This window comes from Agelaius phoeniceus, chromosome 11, assembly GCF_051311805.1.
Source record: "Agelaius phoeniceus isolate bAgePho1 chromosome 11, bAgePho1.hap1, whole genome shotgun sequence".
NCBI classification, from domain to species: domain Eukaryota; kingdom Metazoa; phylum Chordata; class Aves; order Passeriformes; family Icteridae; genus Agelaius; species Agelaius phoeniceus.
Genome location: NC_135275.1, coordinates 18704982 through 18723879, shown reverse-complemented (window position 1 = coordinate 18723879; position 18898 = coordinate 18704982). Strand labels below are relative to the sequence as shown.

The window sequence follows — 18898 nt, the reverse complement described above, 5'->3', positions numbered from 1 at the left end:
GCTGTTTCTAAGGTACCAGTACACACTGGATGGGCTCTGCACCCCAGCTCATGCAGCCCACAATGTATTGTGATGTTCCCTGACCTACAAGCATCAGCCCCTGTAACAAAACTCCTCTTCTGTGGAGTTTAAATTCCAGAAGAAAGCCACATTTAGAAGTGGAGCTGTACCTATTCACAGAGCTTTCCACGCCAGACTCTGGCTGGAGTTGATTAGCTGGATGAATTAATTGTTATCTCCACAAGAGCACTTTGCACAGTACTCAGTAATTCAATTAGCAGATGACATCTAGGCAGAAAACCTTCTCTATAAACTAGTTACCATTTTGTGATACTTTCCACCACAGATACTATTCCACTCTCACAAACAGTTGACTGCAATGGGCCATTTTCAATTCAAGGTACTTGGAAACTCCCTTAGCTTGCCCTGCACAGAAATCTCTGATTTTGCTTATCAATTAAGTACTGTTACCAACTGTAACAAACTGGTCCTTTTGTTCTTTGTTGGTTATGGAACAACAACTGCCTTTGTCACAGACTCAGCACAGCTATTTATAGCCTGTGTCTCTTTAGAGACCATTTCCTCTCTTGATTTCTCCTACCTCAACTTAGCTCAGTCAGTAGGCATTAATTCCTTATTAATAAAATGTTGCATGTTTTAAGAGCTAAGTCCTGTCCCAAAAGAAAAGTGTCTGGCTTGGGTTTTTTTTTTTCCCTAAACCAATTGTTGAGAAACATGGTTCAACCTTCATCTCTTCAGGATTGGTACTAGGCTGATTTAGAGACTGAAATATATTCCTCCAGTTATTTAAACTTATCAGTAAAGAATTCTTAATTTCACTGTTTCATATCCTCATTTTTCAGACTTCACCACACAGAGTGGGAAAATTCTGAAATTCCACAGTAAATGTGGATCAAACAGTCTTTACAAGGCTTCTTGCCATGCACCAAGCAGAGCAAAGCACAGGAGGGATGCAGACTACCCTAAACAATGACTACAGAGGCTCCTTGCACCAAAAGAGAGCAGAGTAACCTTCTATCCCTGTCTGGGAGCAAAGAGCCACTCTGGGGTCCCTGTGAAATGAGAAAAGAAGAACAGCATGAAGATATTCAAGCCTCTTCTGAATTAATGTGTCCCAATCCAATGGAACTTCAGAGAAAGGACTCCAGAAGAACCTCAACCCTCAGTGGAAAAAAAAAAAAAAAAAAAAGATAAATTGAAAAACAGATTAACTTTTTGAAAGCTATCTTTTGTCAGCTTCTTGAGGTTTTTTCTCAAATTCCAGGACAGCTGCACTTTGCAAGTCATCTTAGATTAAAGGCAAATTTATTCTCGCCAGCAGGACCGTGCAGCTCCTTCCCCGTGTGCTCAAAGGGCACCATTTAGAGAGGGAAGCTGGTGGGACGCTGCCTGCGTCATCCACCACGTCCCTGAGAGGGCTGTGGGAATCTGTGGGAGCACAGGACCAGGTTAACATGACATCAGACAGCTACTGTCAGCAAATGCAAACCTATGCCACAAAATCAATGCTCTGTGGTAAGCTGCAAATTTTGGCACCAGATGAAACAGAAACAGACGCCAGCACTGGCAGACATCTACTCAGCCAGATCTAACAGCACTTAAGCCTAAGGCAAAAAATTCACTGGATCTACCCTCCACAGAAGATCAAAATCAGATTATGCCAGAAGTATGATTATATTAATTCTCAAAGCAATGTGAACCAAACCAGAAGAGCCACTTGGAGGACACCTGTGCTTTCCCTCAGTGCTTTTTGCACCTCTATGTTCTTGGCTTTTATCACGGGTTTCTCACATCCCGTGCCTTGTTCAGTTTTCAATCTTCTTTCTTCCTTCCCTTTTGTTTGTTTGGAAGATTGCTTTTTTAATTATTTTTTTTCCTCCTGCTAAATTCTGTAACATCTTTGCTGACATCTAGCTGGGGACTTCTCCCCACCTGAAATCAGGCAGAGATAAAGCTGTGATGTTAGAGATAACAGAAAGTGTCTCTGGATAGAGATGCTAACACACAGCAGACAATTTCTTACTTGAATATGACAACATTCAGGAACCTGGGATGGCAGAGGTTCCTTCTTTTCTGAAGGCAAGTATAAAGTCCATGACAATCTTCAACATCAGTGGGAATGAGCTACTCCTGGTAGCACAGTTTACTCCTCTGCTGCAATACTCTCACCACTGACTTAGAAATAAGAAAAGCAAAATTGTCCTTTGTATTCTTTCATCCTGACTCCAGCTTGTATTTTTAAATTCACGTTTTTCATTGCAACTGTATCACCTTAAACTCTTCAAAGGAAATCTAATTACTCTCTGTAGACCAATGCAATAACTACTCAATTGCAAGGAAGAAAAGTCCTGCTGCAGTTTTGCTTCCTCTCAAGGAAAACCAGTTAGACTTAACAGGGAAACCAGAAGGAAAGGCCCATTGTACCGTGTTTGCCATTTGCAGGGCTGGGTCCACCAAGCCGAGGATTTCTTCATTATAACTGGACTCCAAGCTAATGATGTCATCAATCACATCATCCATCTGTAGCAGAGAGGTGCACAAAGAGAAACAGGACAGTTATCAGAATCACAGGGACACAGGAGCCTGACAAAGCACTCCAGAGGTGCCTGTGCAGCTGGGCAATGCCTCAGCTGTGACTCCTGCTGTCCAGGCAGGACACTCAGCTCATGGCAGGGCTGAGGATTCAAGGTCCAACCCCCTCCTCCCACCAGCAGGTCCCCTGCACCTCCTGCCCACGGACACACAGCTCCTCCTGCAGCAGTGGAGGAGGAAGCTGCCTGTGGAATAAGTGACTCTAAGGACAGGACTCCCTCTCCCCACTGCAGCACTGCTGCCTCCCCTCCATAAAATGGGACAAAAACCTGGGCACAGGCAGAACACCAAGCCCTGGACACTTGCAGGGAAGGAGAGGGAGCAAAGATTTGCTGCTGGCCCCCAACAGCAGAATCCATTGGATTTGTGTGTCACACACCCTTCCCAGGAAGCACCACCCAAGGGAAGCTCAGAGCTGATTTTAGGTGGTACAAAACACCTTTTTTCAGTGGCTGGGCTGGAAGGTGCCTCCATAAGCTCCTGCACAGGCAGGAGGAAACAGCCCTTCACAGCACCCACACACGTGCTCCAAACTGTCCTGCAGGACTGACTATTTCAGGACAGGATTATTTCCCTTTTGCTCACTATAAAAACAGAGATTAAATGACAGAGATCTACAGAATCAATGCATAATGGTGATGGGAAAAGTAGCAGTACATGGGATTTTTTTATCAGCTCCAGAAAGTGTGATCACAACAAATTACACTGACTGGAAGTGAGGGCAAGAAAGGAACTAACAGTTACAGCCCATACTCAAAGTCTTGTTACTGATTCTGGTAAGAAATAAAACCCCCTTAGTTTTAAGAAAAAGAATGGAAATATAAAAGGGTGGTTACTGAGGATGAATTAGCACAGACAGATTAAAGCCTTCTCATATCATTTTTTAAAGCACAAGTGTGACCTGCATAGAAATGTGGACTTAGAGATTATCAGGGCAAAACCACATCTATGCAGTCTTGGAAAACCCAGTTAGAAAAGACTTCCTGATGCAAAACCTTAAATGGTTGATGTGTTCTTCTGCTATGGCACCACTGTGCTAGAACAGCATGAGCCTTTTCTATGTATCTTCACGTGCTTTTGACACCAGTGCTAATAAACAACATTGCTGTATTGTACCTTAAATATCTCTTATATTCAACTTCTTAAAGACACTGTGGGGTAAGTTTATTTTTCAACATAACATGAAAGAAACATGCTCATTAGAAAGGGGACCTGTGCTCCACCTCCTGTGTCATCCAGTACCTGCATGCATGATGCTCGTGAGTGTGTATTCAGAGCCGGGCACTCACTCTCAACCCTGCTTTGCTCTTCAAATTTATAAAATCCCTGCAGATATAAAAAGAAAAAAAAAAAAAAGAAAAGAAAAAAAAAAAAAGAAGAAGAAAAAGCAAAGCATGGATCTGAGTTCATGGCACAGTCTCAGTCCCAAAAAGAGCACGAATGAAATAGTGTCATGCACACATGTTCCCGATGACACAGCAAAGTGAAGCTGCAAATATCCTCAAGAAAAAAGTGTTTGGATACAGCTGGGACAATAGGATGGAAATATCTCATTTAAATTTCTTTCAAAACTATGGAGCACAAGTATTACCCTTGCATGTGCAAAATATGTTCTGTAATAGCTGTTTTTCCAAGCTGTGTAACATTTTGGCCATGGAATGCATCTGTAGTAAAAATCTGGCACAAAAGCTTGAAGGGGGAATTGAGGGGACAAGACGAACTCTACAATTAGCCTCCTACTTTTCATGTTACAAAAATTCTGACATGATTCTTATATTTGTTCATATCTTCCCAACCATTTTCCTTTGGAGCCTGAGCACACATGTAACATCTAACTCAGTTTTGCCAATAAAGATTAAGACAAGGTTGCAAAGGACTCCTAGACATAGGCTATTGAAGTCTTATATTTGCAGCACTGGAACAGCAATCAGTGACATTTTAGGGCATATTAGCTGGGATAATCTGGCCTTCCAGCTATGGAGGAGACTTGCTCAAATTTTACCATAAAAATACCTAAAATATCTCAAAATAGCTTTGTGTTTTTTCAGTTATTTTTGCTTTGCTCTTTGCACTTTCTAGACGAACAAGCCATAAATAACATTATTCCAGAAAGCTACAGCCTAAAAAGCTGCTTTGTATTCTCCAAAGGTCAATTATTCACTGTGTGCATCAAGCAACGGGCTGGAGAACAAGAAAAGTAGTTTTAATAAGTATAAACTAGCTAAAATAGTTCAAACAAGAAGCTGGAGGGACACGGGCTTTTTGCCAAAAATATCTATTAATCAGGCAGACACAGAGGTAGCAGTTACATTTTCACGATGAACAGAAAAAGATAAACAGAACATCTTAACAGTGAGCAAACACGGTTTTAAAACAACTTAATGAAAGCAGATGACAGCTCTGTTTTCCTGAAACCACGAACGGGAGAGCTCTTACCTCTTTCTCACAGTTGGAGTTGAGGGTGAGCATAGCCATGGGGCTGTTGGGCGCGCTGCTCCCCGTCCCAGGTGGCATGACATGATCCCCAGGCTGGTTTGGACATGGCAAGCTCAGGGCTTGGTTGGCATGTTTATTTGCTAGAGTGGTAGAGAGGTACTGCTTTACCTGCTGCCGCTGGGCCTGCTGAATGTGGTACTTGGTTGGATTCTCAAGGTGAGTCTGCACCTGTATGACACAATTTGAAAAGGATAAAAGGGTTTTATTTTTTTACAACATCCACTGCAGGTGCTGTGGGTCTCAGCTATAGGTTTGTGACATAAGGGGAAACCTGTACAGCTCCAAGGAAGTCCACAGTGCTTCACTAACTCACATTTGATGGCAAGAAACCACTTTATGATTTGGTCTTTCAACCGCTGACTTACTATCAGTACACCAAAAAGTTCCAGTTATTTTCCTACAACATGAGAATTCTCACTTAAGACCAACACTCGGGTTTTCAGTTGATATAGACACTCCAGAACAGTCAGTTCTGAGTTCAGACCTTCAGCTATGTGACATTTAGTTTTCACTAAAATATGGAGAAATGACTTGTACTGCAGGACTCATTTTACTTGTTAGTAGCTAACAATTAAAATCGAGAAGTATGGATTGCTATCCTTAATCCAGTATTAAATAACAGAGATATAAAAGGTCTGTTATTGGTTGTTTAGGTTTTGAATGTTTGGGGTTTTTTTAAATTAATACCTTGGTTAAATAAAAGAAGAAACAAAGACACCTTTTTCTGCCTACAGGCTATTTATACCTCAGATATACAGCCTAAATCATATACAAATAAGACAGCCTGTTTATAAACACATCATGCAAATAAGATGCAAGAAAAGAAGTGTTTCATTTCAGATCAATCACTGTCGTCAGCAACAGCTATTTTTGTATTTAAGATAAGCTTCTCAGTACTTAGGAATTTTTTACATACAAAATATGAAAATCCTCATACTGAACAACTGTTGCACATTCTAAATAAGCAAGAGAAGAAAGGCCATTTTTTTTCCCCATTAAAATTTTCCACCATATCCTGGAAACTCTTTGCTGCCTTTCGTTGATAATTAACGTTATTATCGGAAGCTAGAAATCAACCCAAAATATGGCAACACGCTGAGAACTTATCTTGCTTTAAAACAATTCTATTAAAGTGACTTTTGCTGTTACAAGTGACCCCCACTTACTGGAATGAAAAAAATTAAATAAAGCACCCAAGATACCAGAGGATAAGGGTTTCCTGTACACTGTACACCTTCTTAGCAACTGGTTTTAAAATAAGTCTCCAATAACAACTCACCTGATAATGGTTATACTCAAGCATTTCCAGCATGCTACCTAGAGGTTGCAAGAGAAGCGACTGCAATATCCTTGGTCTATGCTACTCCAGTTTGAGGGATCCACACATGGAAGCACAACAAACCCCAGAAGAGCAGAAGAAACTTGATGGCCACTGCTCAGACTTTTAGTAACCTACGCTAATTAGCCATACAAGTGGACAAACAAACAGTTCACACAAGGCCTCCTCTTGGAAGTTATGCAAGTTTAAGTTAAGCTCTAAGCATTGGTATTTTTTTCCCCTGGCTTTGATGTCATGCTTTTTCATAAACATAAAAGGACCTTTTAAGTGATGGGCTATCAAAGTCAGATTGACAGTTCGCTCAAGGCGAATTCGCTATTCAGCTTTCGTTCCAGTCGTGCTAACACACAATGGTAGTTTTCTTTAGCAGTAAGGTTAAAAGTTTTAAAGTACAGAGTAAGAAATAACTGAATAAATGCCCTATGAGCCTAACACATATTCCCTGGTAGTGGGTGCCCTGGATAAACCCACAGGGCTCTGCAGCCCTGTCCTCATCTTCCCAGCACAACCCAGGACCTGCAGCGGAATGTGAAGCACTTGAAAAAGCTCTACCCCATCCTCAGCTTCCCTGGTCCCTCAAAGCCATTAATTCTGTCCCAATCTAGAGTTGCAAGAAGTTTTCCCATTCAGGAATGGCTGACAAAGGGGTAATGCATGTTCCAACTGCACTTATCTGCACTTGGGCACAGTCTCCCTACACCTTCCAGAAGTTACTTTTTCTTTTTATCCAGCTCCTTGAAGAAGTCTGTGCTCAAACACATGAAAACTGCACAACTGGCATTATTTTCTGAAATCTGAACTTCCAGGAAAGCACATTAAGATAGCATTTCTACAAATTTTAATTTGCTTTGTTGCACTGTATCAACAGACAACACTGCTGTGATATGCTGTTGCTGTCAGTCCCAAACTGCATTATCAATTTTCCTATCATCAGTGCTAAGAGCTACACTGTCCAGGTAAGTCCATTTTTCACAAAATTTTCCTCTTCCAAGTAGATGAAGTTTTCAGTAAAAAAGTGGTTTTTGTAACACTTATCTTTGAATATGTTATTTTAATACCAATCCCTAACTGCCTGACAGAATCTGCACATTGCTTTTCCTCCACAGGTATCTCTGCTGTTCTCCATCCCAGGATAGAGCAAAGTCTCTCCTCTCTGCACTCATCACCTGCCACCCTTCACACTCCCTGGAGAGACACCAGCAAAGTTCCAAGATCTACATCTCAACCCTGTATCATCAAATACTACATTATTTATAATATTTACCAACACATTTAACTGAATCCACTACCTGAATTACCCACACACTGCCTAATTGACAGGATTTTTGTTGGTGAAACACAAACTTATTTCACAAGAACATACTCTCTCTGTGATTTTGTTGTGCTATTCTACATTAAAATATTTTATTTTGCTACTCAATTAATAATTTTTTTTATGGTCTGTGCTTCTGTGCTGCTCTCGGCATGCCAGGGAAGGCAAATTCTGAGTTCACATATCACAAGCCCACACAAGTCTAGTCATGAACCAAAGAACATAGAGAACTGCCTTTTCTGCCATTAAGTTGCTCCAAAATGACATGAAGAAGACTTTGATTCTCTGGTTTGTCACTGGCTGCTCTCTTGAGTTTCCTTGGAGTTCCATCATGGAAATCTGGTGGGGACTACCCTAATGGACTCTATGCTGTTCGTTGAGAATTTGTCTTTAGCCTAGAGCATCCTATTTGCAGATTCTACATCAAAGACAACCTACATGTGCCTTCTTGGGCAAACTCCCCAAGATGCCCCAGAATCACTCTTTAGATAAGCCATAAAGCACTCTTCCTTTTTGACAAAATATCCCATGAGCAAAGAGCTGCAAAAAAAACCCAGAAACCCTACAATGAAATTCCACAACCCTGAACTTGAAACCATGAATAAAAGCTTTGAATTAAGGTCTAATTTTGGTTCTCAGGCCCTTCTAGCATTTTGGGTGAAGAATAGTTCTTGTTGTTCATCCAAATTCATGAGACACAAAGAGCAAGATGATAAATTATTGGTTTGGATACACTTCCTAAGAAATGTGACTGAATAAGGACATTAAAGGAAAAATAAACCCACTTGAAACCAAAACCTCTGGATCTCCAACCCCCTATCTCCAGCAATCTCAACCAAAGTGTTGCTGTACTGTTACTCAATTGAGCAGAACATTGGGTTTGGGCATTTTGATATTGACAAACAAGAAGTAATGTAAGAATTATTATTATCATCTGCAGAACTTCAGAAATGAGTTAAGACAAGATGGCAAAAAAAGATACATTTATCACAGCATAGTAACACAAGAATTTGACTACAAGAGTAAAAGACTGCCTCAGAAGTAGAGCCCCAAAACTGGTTCAGTTCCAGAAGAGGCTTCAATGCCAGCTCAGCAGCATCTCCCCTTCTCCATGGGCTGGCCCCAGCATCAGGCACTCCTGCACTGAGTCTCTCTGTCAGCCACTCAAGCTCCATCTGCTCTTGCCATGCTGGCACTGAGGAGGATCTCCTTTCTTCAGATGAAGCACAGAGAAAGGCAGTAGAAAGAAAACAACTGGACTGCACCCATGTGTAACCCAGCTCAGGCCTACAAAGCTGAGCTGGGCTAGAAAAGTGTTGGGTGGAGCCACCCTGACTACTCAGCACTCATCCCTCACACTTTGGAATACCCTGGAGAACGACATTATCTGGAGCAGGGGAAAGGCTTTCTCATACCTTCACTCATCTTGAAATCTGACTGCTAATTCCAGGGCATACATCCAGTTCAAGTATCTGAGTAGCTGCCCATTTTCTTCCACATCATGGAAAGAACAGTAATAACCCACATACATAGAGCAGATTTCCCAGCCCTTGGGTCTGGTATCAATCAAGCAAACATTTAATCAATGACTTTCACTAGCTTTAAGCACACAAACCCTATCAGTGGGAATTTTAGGTGAATGTCAGATGACATTCTTCAGAATCTGCATTATATTACACAGAAATGACAGAACCTCTGAGCAGACCCACACACTTCCTTCAGTTTCCAAAAGTAAAAATATTTCCTGTTAAGTGATCAAGGACTCAGGAATTTAAACACAAAGCATAGTTGTGTGCTTAAGCACAAAGCACATGGCTCAAGTAGTTCCTCTGCATGAAGCCAACACAAACAACTGAAACAATACTGCTGATACTCACTCCTTCTGTCGAGTCTTGCTGGGAATCACTCAGACTTAAATTTACTAATGACTTGCTAATGATGGCAAGAACTTGGAACAGTGCTGCAGTAACCAAATTCCTTCTGGAGAGGCACCCAGGAGAGCTCACTCCTGGGCAGGCACAGGCCAGGGCAGCCTAATGGCTTGGCAAATGTGTTTTGCACAGTGTAATCCAGAAATTAAATGGCTAACAATAAAAACTAACGGGACTTACACCAGAATAAAAATATTTAATGAACTGTGGCATTGCTACCACTTGTCCTCTACGAAAGCTTCAAGGTCATGGAATCACAGAAATATTTAGGTTGGAAAAGACCTTTAAGACCATCAAGTTCAACCATAGCTGAGAGTCAATTAATTGCTGTAGGCTCAAGCTTTGAGTCTCTGGTACATCTGGATCAAGGTAACCAGGCTCAGGTAGTTGATCTGGGTTATTTATACTATCCTGAATTTGTCCTTGCACAGGTTTGATTTCTATGCAATGGGTAAATCCTGGAAGCAAGCACAAACCCAGCAGGTCTTGTGCTGAGAGTATTTCTTGAAGGTGGAACACCAAGAATTGCTTTTCCCACTGTAATTACAACTTCAAATCACATCATCCTGCTTGTCTCATCTCCAAATACTGCTGCTTTCAAAGCAAAGCTGGAGATGCCCCAAAATCCTCTGTTGGTGCAACACAAGTGAGCAAAGGCCATGACAATGCCAGCAGCTCCAGGCTGCCCCACTGTCCTGGCCCCCATGAGCTGGGAAGGAGCATATCCCTGTTCCCAAAACCACATAGATGATTTTTCTCACCAAAAACACCCCTGAAGCTTCCTGTGACAGTAAAGCTGAAGCACTCAATGCTTTATTTGAGCAGGGACATACCAGAGATGTCCAGAGGACAGTGAACCAAGGGAGAGGAAGACTCTTCTCCCCATCCCACTCCCCCCCGCCCCCCGGCTCCCTTTTTTTTTTTTTCTTTTTTTAATTAAAAAGACCATTTGTTTCAAGCAAATTGCCTTAGGACTTACAGTTTGCAATTACAAGTAAAATACTTTTGGGTCAGTTTTCTCAGTTCAATAGAACTTTTTGTTGCCTAGACAGCTAAATGTCATGGGATTTTTAAGAAAGGTTAAAATTCTGTGTCATTTAACAATTAATGGTACCCAAAGAAAAACGATACAAAACCACATCCACTGATGTGTTCTGCAAGGGCTTCAGGCCTCAGCTGTGTCCACTGCATAACCATGCCTGTTAACCATGCTAGCCCTGGGCTTCAAAGCTGCTTCAACCCATCATTTCCAAGTATAAAGACCCAACAACAGCAGGAACAAGCTTTTTTCTAGGACTTTGAATAAAAATAGGGAGCTGTATAAATAAGTGTCTGTTCTTTGTTGCTAGGGAAAAAAAAAATTAAGAGAATGATATCTGAGAAAGATAATCAATTAGTGCCACTTACAGTAAGAGTGATTTACTCTCCTTAAGTTTTCCAGTACAGGTTCAAGATTCTGTTAATCTGTAAAATCATATTCACCATAGGTTGGTCACTAAGTCTGAGAATCTTAAAGACCATAAAATCCCTTCAATTAACTTCATTAATTATTGATCATGGGTTTCACTGCAATGCCAGGAAGTACCCTCCTCCCATGAAACTTGGAGCAATCCAAATAACCAGACAATGGTTTAACTCATCCTCAAAGACATCTCCTCACATGCTGCATTCAAACATTACAAAACAACATCACATTTCCCCCGCTACAGACGTCAGTGGCCTGCAGTAGCTTCACATGAGAAGTTCAGTCCTCTTGCTTTCTGAGACCTTCCCAGTCCTCCAAGATGGAACAGCCACCTCATTTACAATGTCATCAAAATTAAGTTGATTGGGTTGTGATTCCCCATAGGGCCTACTGTGAATTTAATAATAGATAATAATAGATTTTCAGCGACTTCTCCAGCTGCCATTCTCCCCTTAATGCCAGATTTTCTACAGTACATTTGCTCCCCTTTCTTTTAACCCATTACCCAGGAAAAATGGCCAGAACAACACTGACCTGAAAGCCCAAGAGCAAGAAAAAGATGAAAAGTGACTTGTACTGACTGGGGAATGACAACCATGGTGAGCTGATTCCATCATTTCACCTTAGGACACAGCAAACACAAGGGAACTACATCAGTTAGCAAACAAAACTCTCTGGTTACCTAATTCACCCCAAATCCCTCTGAACTTGAAAACCAAAGCAGACAGGAGAAAGTTATTTAAGATCTGCCATCATGACTGCAGTCTAAGTAAGTGAATCCAACACTCATCTTCAAGCAAAAAGTTATGAAAAAGAAAAGGCACATTGTACAGAATTACCATCATTTACACAACCAGGGATTGTTTAGCCCATCACCAAAAAGTCCTCTGTGTAATGTGACTTTTCATCCAAGGGAAAGCCAAAGTTTCTGTAGATTAGTATTTAAAAACTGTGCTTTAGCTATAGAAGCACATGACAATGGTATCTAAGGAAATGAAAGAGAGTTTAGCCAAATGTACTCATGGAGATAGGAACTGATGTAATTTGCATGTTAGTGGCCTGCTGGCTGCCATTCTACAAGTGTGGCTTTCAGTCAGAATTAGGCCCTTTGAAGTCTTGCTACTTGTCTGTTAGGAAACCAACATTTCAGCTGTTTACTTCCCAACACACATGCCATAAATTTTTATTTTATACAGTTTCTGAAAAGATACCAAAAAACACCACAACATTTTAGGACAGACAAGCAACTGACTCCATAAAACGTCAGGCACAAATATTTTGCAATGATTTTACCTACCCCTGGTGCTTCAGAGAGTAAATATTTTGACTTCATAGGCAACAACAGCAGCCACACAACTACACCTGACACACAAGTTTGAGTTATGGTACTACCACGGTGAAAAGCTTAATTCAAGCACCACATATTTAGGTCCACTTCTGCCACCCTTCTCTCTCAGAAGGAAGCTGAGCAGCACTTGCATCAGCACTAGAGGGTTTGAGATTACTCACAGTAGGACACCGATGACTCCTCCTCACAGGAATTGTCAAAGATAGATATAAAGTTTCTTCCAAAATCTCTTGCAAGACTTGGCATAGAGATGTGAATTCAAGAGGGAGCATAGTCACAGGACTACAGACATTTCAGCTGCCTGAAAGCCCAAAACCAGTTCAGGCAGATGGTCTGGAGCCACCTATTCTGCCAGCTTCCCCTTGCAAAGCCGAGCACAGCCCGAGCACAGCCCCCCACCCTTGCTACAGCCCAAGCAGCACCAACACAAGAATTACCAGACAACTCTAGCACAGATCACTACTGGCTTAAAAGAGTCACATTAGAGGGGTAAAACAATTTGTCCAACCTTATCCTCCTTCAGGGGCTGCCAAGCACACAGTGCTGGCCAGGCCAGCTCGGAGTGGCGGTCACGTCCTGGCAGCCTGGACAGGTCAGTGACATTTCCCAGGGGTGACTGACCCTGGCACTGCTCCAGCCCACAGTAACCCCTGCTAGACCTGAGGGACAGAGCATGGGAGCTCCCAGGTCTCCAGTGCCTGTAAGACAGCTGCAAAAATGGGGGTGTTTTAATGCCTTCACTGCATTTCCCATGGCAGGGAAGAGGTGCAGAACACCTAGGTCAGAGCGCTGCTTAAATCACATCAACCTTCACGTGTGCACAGGATTTGGAGATTCTGGGTATATTTCTGGAGCCCAAACCTGAGAAAGCATGCACTCTGCTATAAAAAAGGAAGAACATGTGTTTTCCCCCAGCTCCTGAGAAGCCCTGAATATGCAGCTTCCACAAGGGAGAAGAAGCATCCTTCTGCACACCTGGTTTTGCTCAGGTTGCTCATCCATCACTCATTTGTCAAATGTGAAGAACACAAATGGGACTGGGTAAAGATAATGGCATCTTTCATACAAAATGAATAATGGTGAAAATTGAAATCACTTTTATAAAAGATGTTGGGTAAAAAGTAACCAGAGCTAAGCTTAAAACAGCAGGAGAGACAGCACATGCTGACTTTTAAATGAAACTCATTACCAACTTCCTAGAGATGTAGAGTTATCCATGTGCAGAATGGCAGAGTTTATTTGCTTGTCCAGACTTTAAGAAATAAAATTCAAGTAGCTTCAAAATTTTAATGCAGTAAATCTACTTTGCCCCTGTATGATCTTCTCTTAATGTGCCATGCAATACTGATTTTCACAGGTGAACATTAACTTAAAATTGGCTCTTTTGCCCAAACCATGAATAAAAAGTGTAAGAGTGGGAAAAGCACCCAACCTGTTGCTTTCATAAATCTTAAAACCTGATACCCTCAAACCTGGTGTCATTTGTCTGTAAGGTTTGTGAAGGGTTGCTCAAATATATAGCACATGGACACACACCTGTGCCAAGATAACTCCCAGTGTTGAGGAGCATAACTGTTGGCATTTCGGGGCTAAGCAAGAAAAGAATTTGATTTACAAGTCTTTCATATCCACAGCATTAGCCAGTGAGAATGAATTGGTGTTCAGAATATTGCCTGTGGGCTACTGAAGTATTTATTTACAAAACTTCAACATTCAGCACTGAAACACAAGAGACGTAAAGATGGCACCAGATCAAAATCTATCAAACACCCAAATGCCACACACAGAAACAGTTGTATCCTTCTCTTTTTTAAATAAAAGCCATTTGTAAACTCAAATGCAACTCTTGGGTTATCACAGAAAAAAATCTCTTTTTGGGGGCACACTGTATATCAGCAGGATGTCACAGAAGAGTTGGAGTTGAAGGGACCTTTAAAGGTCATCAAGCCCAACCTCCACATCTTGCTGCTTACTTGTCCAAAGACATCTACACTTCTGACCTACTTGTCTGGAAAAGATCAAGTGAAAGACTGCTCCATTCACTGTTCACATAATTCCACAGGACACATTGGGTTGCTCTCAAGGTCACTTACACAGCACATACCAAGAGCATGCCACCAATCATGACCCCAGTGTGAAAATACAAACACACCAAAACCCAAACAGCTTGCTGGAACAGCTTTCAACATCAACTGGAAAGTCCTCCTACCAAAACATTCAAAGAAGCATCCCAAAATATGAGTGAAAATAATTCTGAAAGGACCATTTATTTTAACAAAGCACTTGGCAACACACTGGCTACAAGCACAAAGGTCACTGGTCCTGGAACATACCTGTTGGGAGGGGATCTGCTTTACAGCAAACACACAGAGCCACCAGAAGAAGCAAGAGAATGAAGATGGTGTTAATCCAAACCAGTTTTACACTGGTAACATGTTAGAGCTAATAAAGAATTAGAAGGACTTAGCTGGGCTCTTATACCACTTTGCCTACAGCTGATGATGTCTCATGTCAGCCCCAATATGGAAGGCTTGAATAAGCAGAAGAATAAAGCACTCCAGATACATTCATTTTATTCACACCACTAATATGGCCATTAGACACAGCCTAAAATAATAATAAATCGCTGACTTCACTTACATGAAGGAAATGCAAGCTGGCTTACCACTGAACTCCTTGATTTTTATCCTTCTGCTCAACGAGCTGTGCTGTTATTTATGACTGTATTAAAACCTACTGAGTTATAATAAAAGAGTTTCAGTCCCTCAGAGTGCTTGATCATCATGTTTGCTAAGGTAAGATAATCCAAGTCACCTTCATGCAAACCCAACTGGCTCTGATCTGAAGTATTCTGCTAAATACCAGAACAGAGATTTTTTTGAGGACTTTGGCAAGCCACAAAGGTGGGTCACCCCTTGTGTGGAGTAGCATGACACTGCTCTGGAGGAGAATTAACCCAGGGGCCAAAATGATGCCACACAGAGCATTCAGACTGAAAGCCACACTGTCAGGGTGACTTTTGAATGATGGTGGCTCTTCCTTGGGACTGGAGTGCTCAAGTCCAACACTTCCATTAAGCAACATCACTTCTTTTCTTTCCTGACATGTCACTCACAAAATAGATGCCAGAGCAGACAGCACAGCAGCCACAAGAGATTAAAAGTAACAAGAGTAAGAAATTAAGTAAGCTTATTTCACTCTTCATTTTAAACCCAGAAACCACAATGGAATTTAGTGTTTTAGTTATCTCTTAGCTAAAGGCACATCACCATAGTAATTCTGTAACAGAAAGACATATTTAGGACAAATAGGCATTAGGCTGCATGACCTCACCTCTGCACCCCATGATCTTATTCCCACAACAGTCAGACAGTAGCTATCGTCTGGCTCCCACAAAAACAAGAGTAACACGGGCTCATTTGTTAAACAAGGATGCCAAAAATTCAGCCCTTTAAGATCTCAAGCTTTACATGCATGAAGCCATGACATCACAATCTATTTTATACCTACAAAAACAAGATACATCCCTTGGCTGATTTTTTTTAACCTTCCCCACACCTGCCCCTCCATGTCTTCCTGAGATGAGCTGTTGAAAATCCTCCTCCTCATGGTATTTCACATATGGCAGGCAAATAATTATTTACCCTGTGAAATGAGAAGCTGCTGTCCATATAAATGACCCTCAATGAGGCCAAAGGATGGGACACTGGCAGGACCATCAACTGAAGGAGTGAAATCTTGGACAAAACCGCAGTCAGCTGTCAGGAGCCCTGTTTATACTGCAGTTGTAATAAAGAACTGCACTCAAGGTTCATTACTTCAACAGATGTGGCACAAGCATGTTCCTTATCACAAAAATGTTAGGATTGAAAAACAGGTTATATAAAGAGATAGTCTGAAATTCTGCCATGGGTGTTTTTCCAACATATGCACAAAGCTGTCAGAGCAGCATTTGCAGCATGTGAGCAAATATAAAACCTCCAGCTTGCAAGGGACTACAAGCTCTTGTTTCTCTCCTGTGTGAAATCCTGTCAAGGTAAGGGTTAGGGCTCTTTCTGCAGGACTGGATACACATTTTATTACATGACACCAGAAAAATTCCATCTTGCCAAACATCTTACAGAAAACTCTTTTTAATGATTTCATCTGAACTTCAAAAAGCACAAGCCATCGACTCACCAGGGGAGGCACATTCACAAAACACAAAGAGGAGTGTGTGTTATCATTCCAGTCCTCCAAAGGTTAGCTGCAAATATGAAGCACCAAGAAATTCAGAAGCAATAGTTTGTCAGAAGATCAGAATGTCTTTTGAGAAAGAAATTCAGGGCCTGCAGGGCTTGGTCTCAGAAGAATCCTATTTTAAACCGCACTTGACCCGCACTAACGCAACCCTTGATGTGCTATTGCAAGAACAGCTTGATGTTCACAAGGGGAAACTGGCAAAGTATCTTTCACTAAAGGTGTATTTATGCAAAAAACTGTGCATCTCCTTTTAACACTGAAAAATATAAACATGACATGTACTTCACAACATACCTCAGACCACTGATCAACAACACACACAAGGTTGTAGCTGCTCAAGAAACTGTATGGGAACATAACACAATTCAAGGCAACCAGATGCTAGGGATGTAATTAGAGACTAGATGGAGATTAACTAGATCTTAACTCAGACTTCCCCACCTCCCTTGTCCTTTTTTAAACCCCAAGAATAAACCCATTTAAGCATAACGCTACAGGATGGAACAAATTGTTTTTAATTTGCTTTAAAAATACAAATAAGCTCACACTGTAGAGTTTATTTTAAATGAAGTTCGAACAGATGAAAAGAGGAAGTTTAGGATATTTTAACATCTGCTGGAGCCAAGGAGATGCCAGTACATCCACCATATCAGATGTGGTCTGAGATGCAGGACCCACAGGTGAATGGCTCAGAACAACTATGATGTGTTTCAAGTCACTGGTGTCAGACCAGCTCTAGCTGCTCTCACAGACTGAATTCCCAAGAGTGGCTGCATAACCTGAGCTCTCCGGATTTAATTTCCTCTGACAAGAATCTAATTAATATTCATCAACAGCACTGGGCAAAAACAAGCTAATATGTAATACTTGGGGACAACTGGGAATTGACTTCAGAACCGTGTTTCTGCTCCACACTAAAGGCAGAGTCAGCCCCAGAAGGTGCCAGGGCTGATGTCCAACTGTTTGTTCTTGCCCTCCCACAGCAGCTCCCTGTGACACAGGTGCAGATATCTGCAGGACCACAACAACAACCCAGGTAATCAAAACCACTAAAGTGACTTTTAAAAAGTCACCTTTCTATGGCAGGAGGATTGGCCTAGATGATGTTTAAGGTACCTTCCAACCCAAATCATTCCAGGATTCCATGCCTGAGTAACAGTCAAAGCTGCTTCAGATTTTTTTCTGAGTTGACTATGTACAGCTGGCAGCAATAGCTACCTGGGCATGTTTTCTGGAATTGCAGCTACCAGAGAAGAAAACACAAAGTTGAACTGGGTTCCTCTAAGAGTTATCTGTCATTGTTCCCTGGCTCCAGTAGCAATCAGCACATTCCTCACTCTGCATCCAAGGAGGAGCATCCAGACTGTGCTGAGATCATGCAGAGACATTGAGACCCAACTCAGTCCTTGCAGCCTTTAACCAAGGCAGATAAATGGAACTAATACATTTCCTTGGGGAAGGTGCAAGTTCAGAGAAAAGGATAATCCTGCAGAAGCCCTGGCTGGAAGCTTTCTCCTCATGTCTTAGATGAAACACTGCAGGGAAAGGCAGAAGGCAATTTGGAACAGTGACCCATGCAGGAAGTGGCACTTTGCACAGAGCCACCACTAATTGCATCTGCAGCACTCCAGAGCAGAAGGAATCACCCCTTCCCTCAAAAAGCCACTGTACAAAAAGGATAAACTCTTTTGAAAAGCCAAAGTAGCATGATTAAATAGTATTTTTCCTTTTACACAGCAAACCATACAGGACTGAAGCCTTAAGGAATATATGAACTTTCATGTGAATGGAGCCCATTAAGTGCCCTGCAATGAATGGTGCCTGTGGTCCAGAATTCATTTCCTTTTGGAAAGCAAAGAGCACGGAAGGCTTAGGATTGCTACACACAAGTGCTGACTCATTCAAGGTCATTTTATTCCCTCCCTAAACAGTTTCTTTGAGACACGAGTATCTCAGCAAAGTATGGTTTTGGTGGCAGTCAGGAAGCAGAATTGTGTATAGCACTACAGAAACAAATGCTTTCAGCTCAATGGACAAGTTTTCCATCAGTAACTTTTGATAATATGGATGATTGCCACAATTTTTTAAACAGAAGTTTCATTCCTCAGAATTTTCAGTTTAACAAGACAAAAATGAACTTTAAAGCACTGTT

General features: G+C 41.6%; 1 protein-coding gene across 4 annotated transcripts in view; it reads right to left on the bottom strand.

Moving 5' to 3' along the window:
* The window catches only part of MITF (melanocyte inducing transcription factor), a 99854-nt gene that overhangs the window by 14105 nt on the left and 66851 nt on the right, over positions 1-18898 (bottom strand). For 3 of the 4 annotated variants that reach the window (XM_054639878.2, XM_054639879.2, XM_077184525.1), the window contains 3 exons: positions 5050-5277; positions 3856-3939; positions 2446-2541 (listed from right to left, as the gene is read on the bottom strand). In XM_054639878.2, coding sequence (XP_054495853.1) covers positions 2446-2541; positions 3856-3939; positions 5050-5277 — 408 coding nt within the window. The remainder of the gene's footprint in view (positions 1-2445; positions 2542-3855; positions 3940-5049; positions 5278-18898) is intronic. The other variant, XM_077184524.1, reaches the window with a different exon arrangement.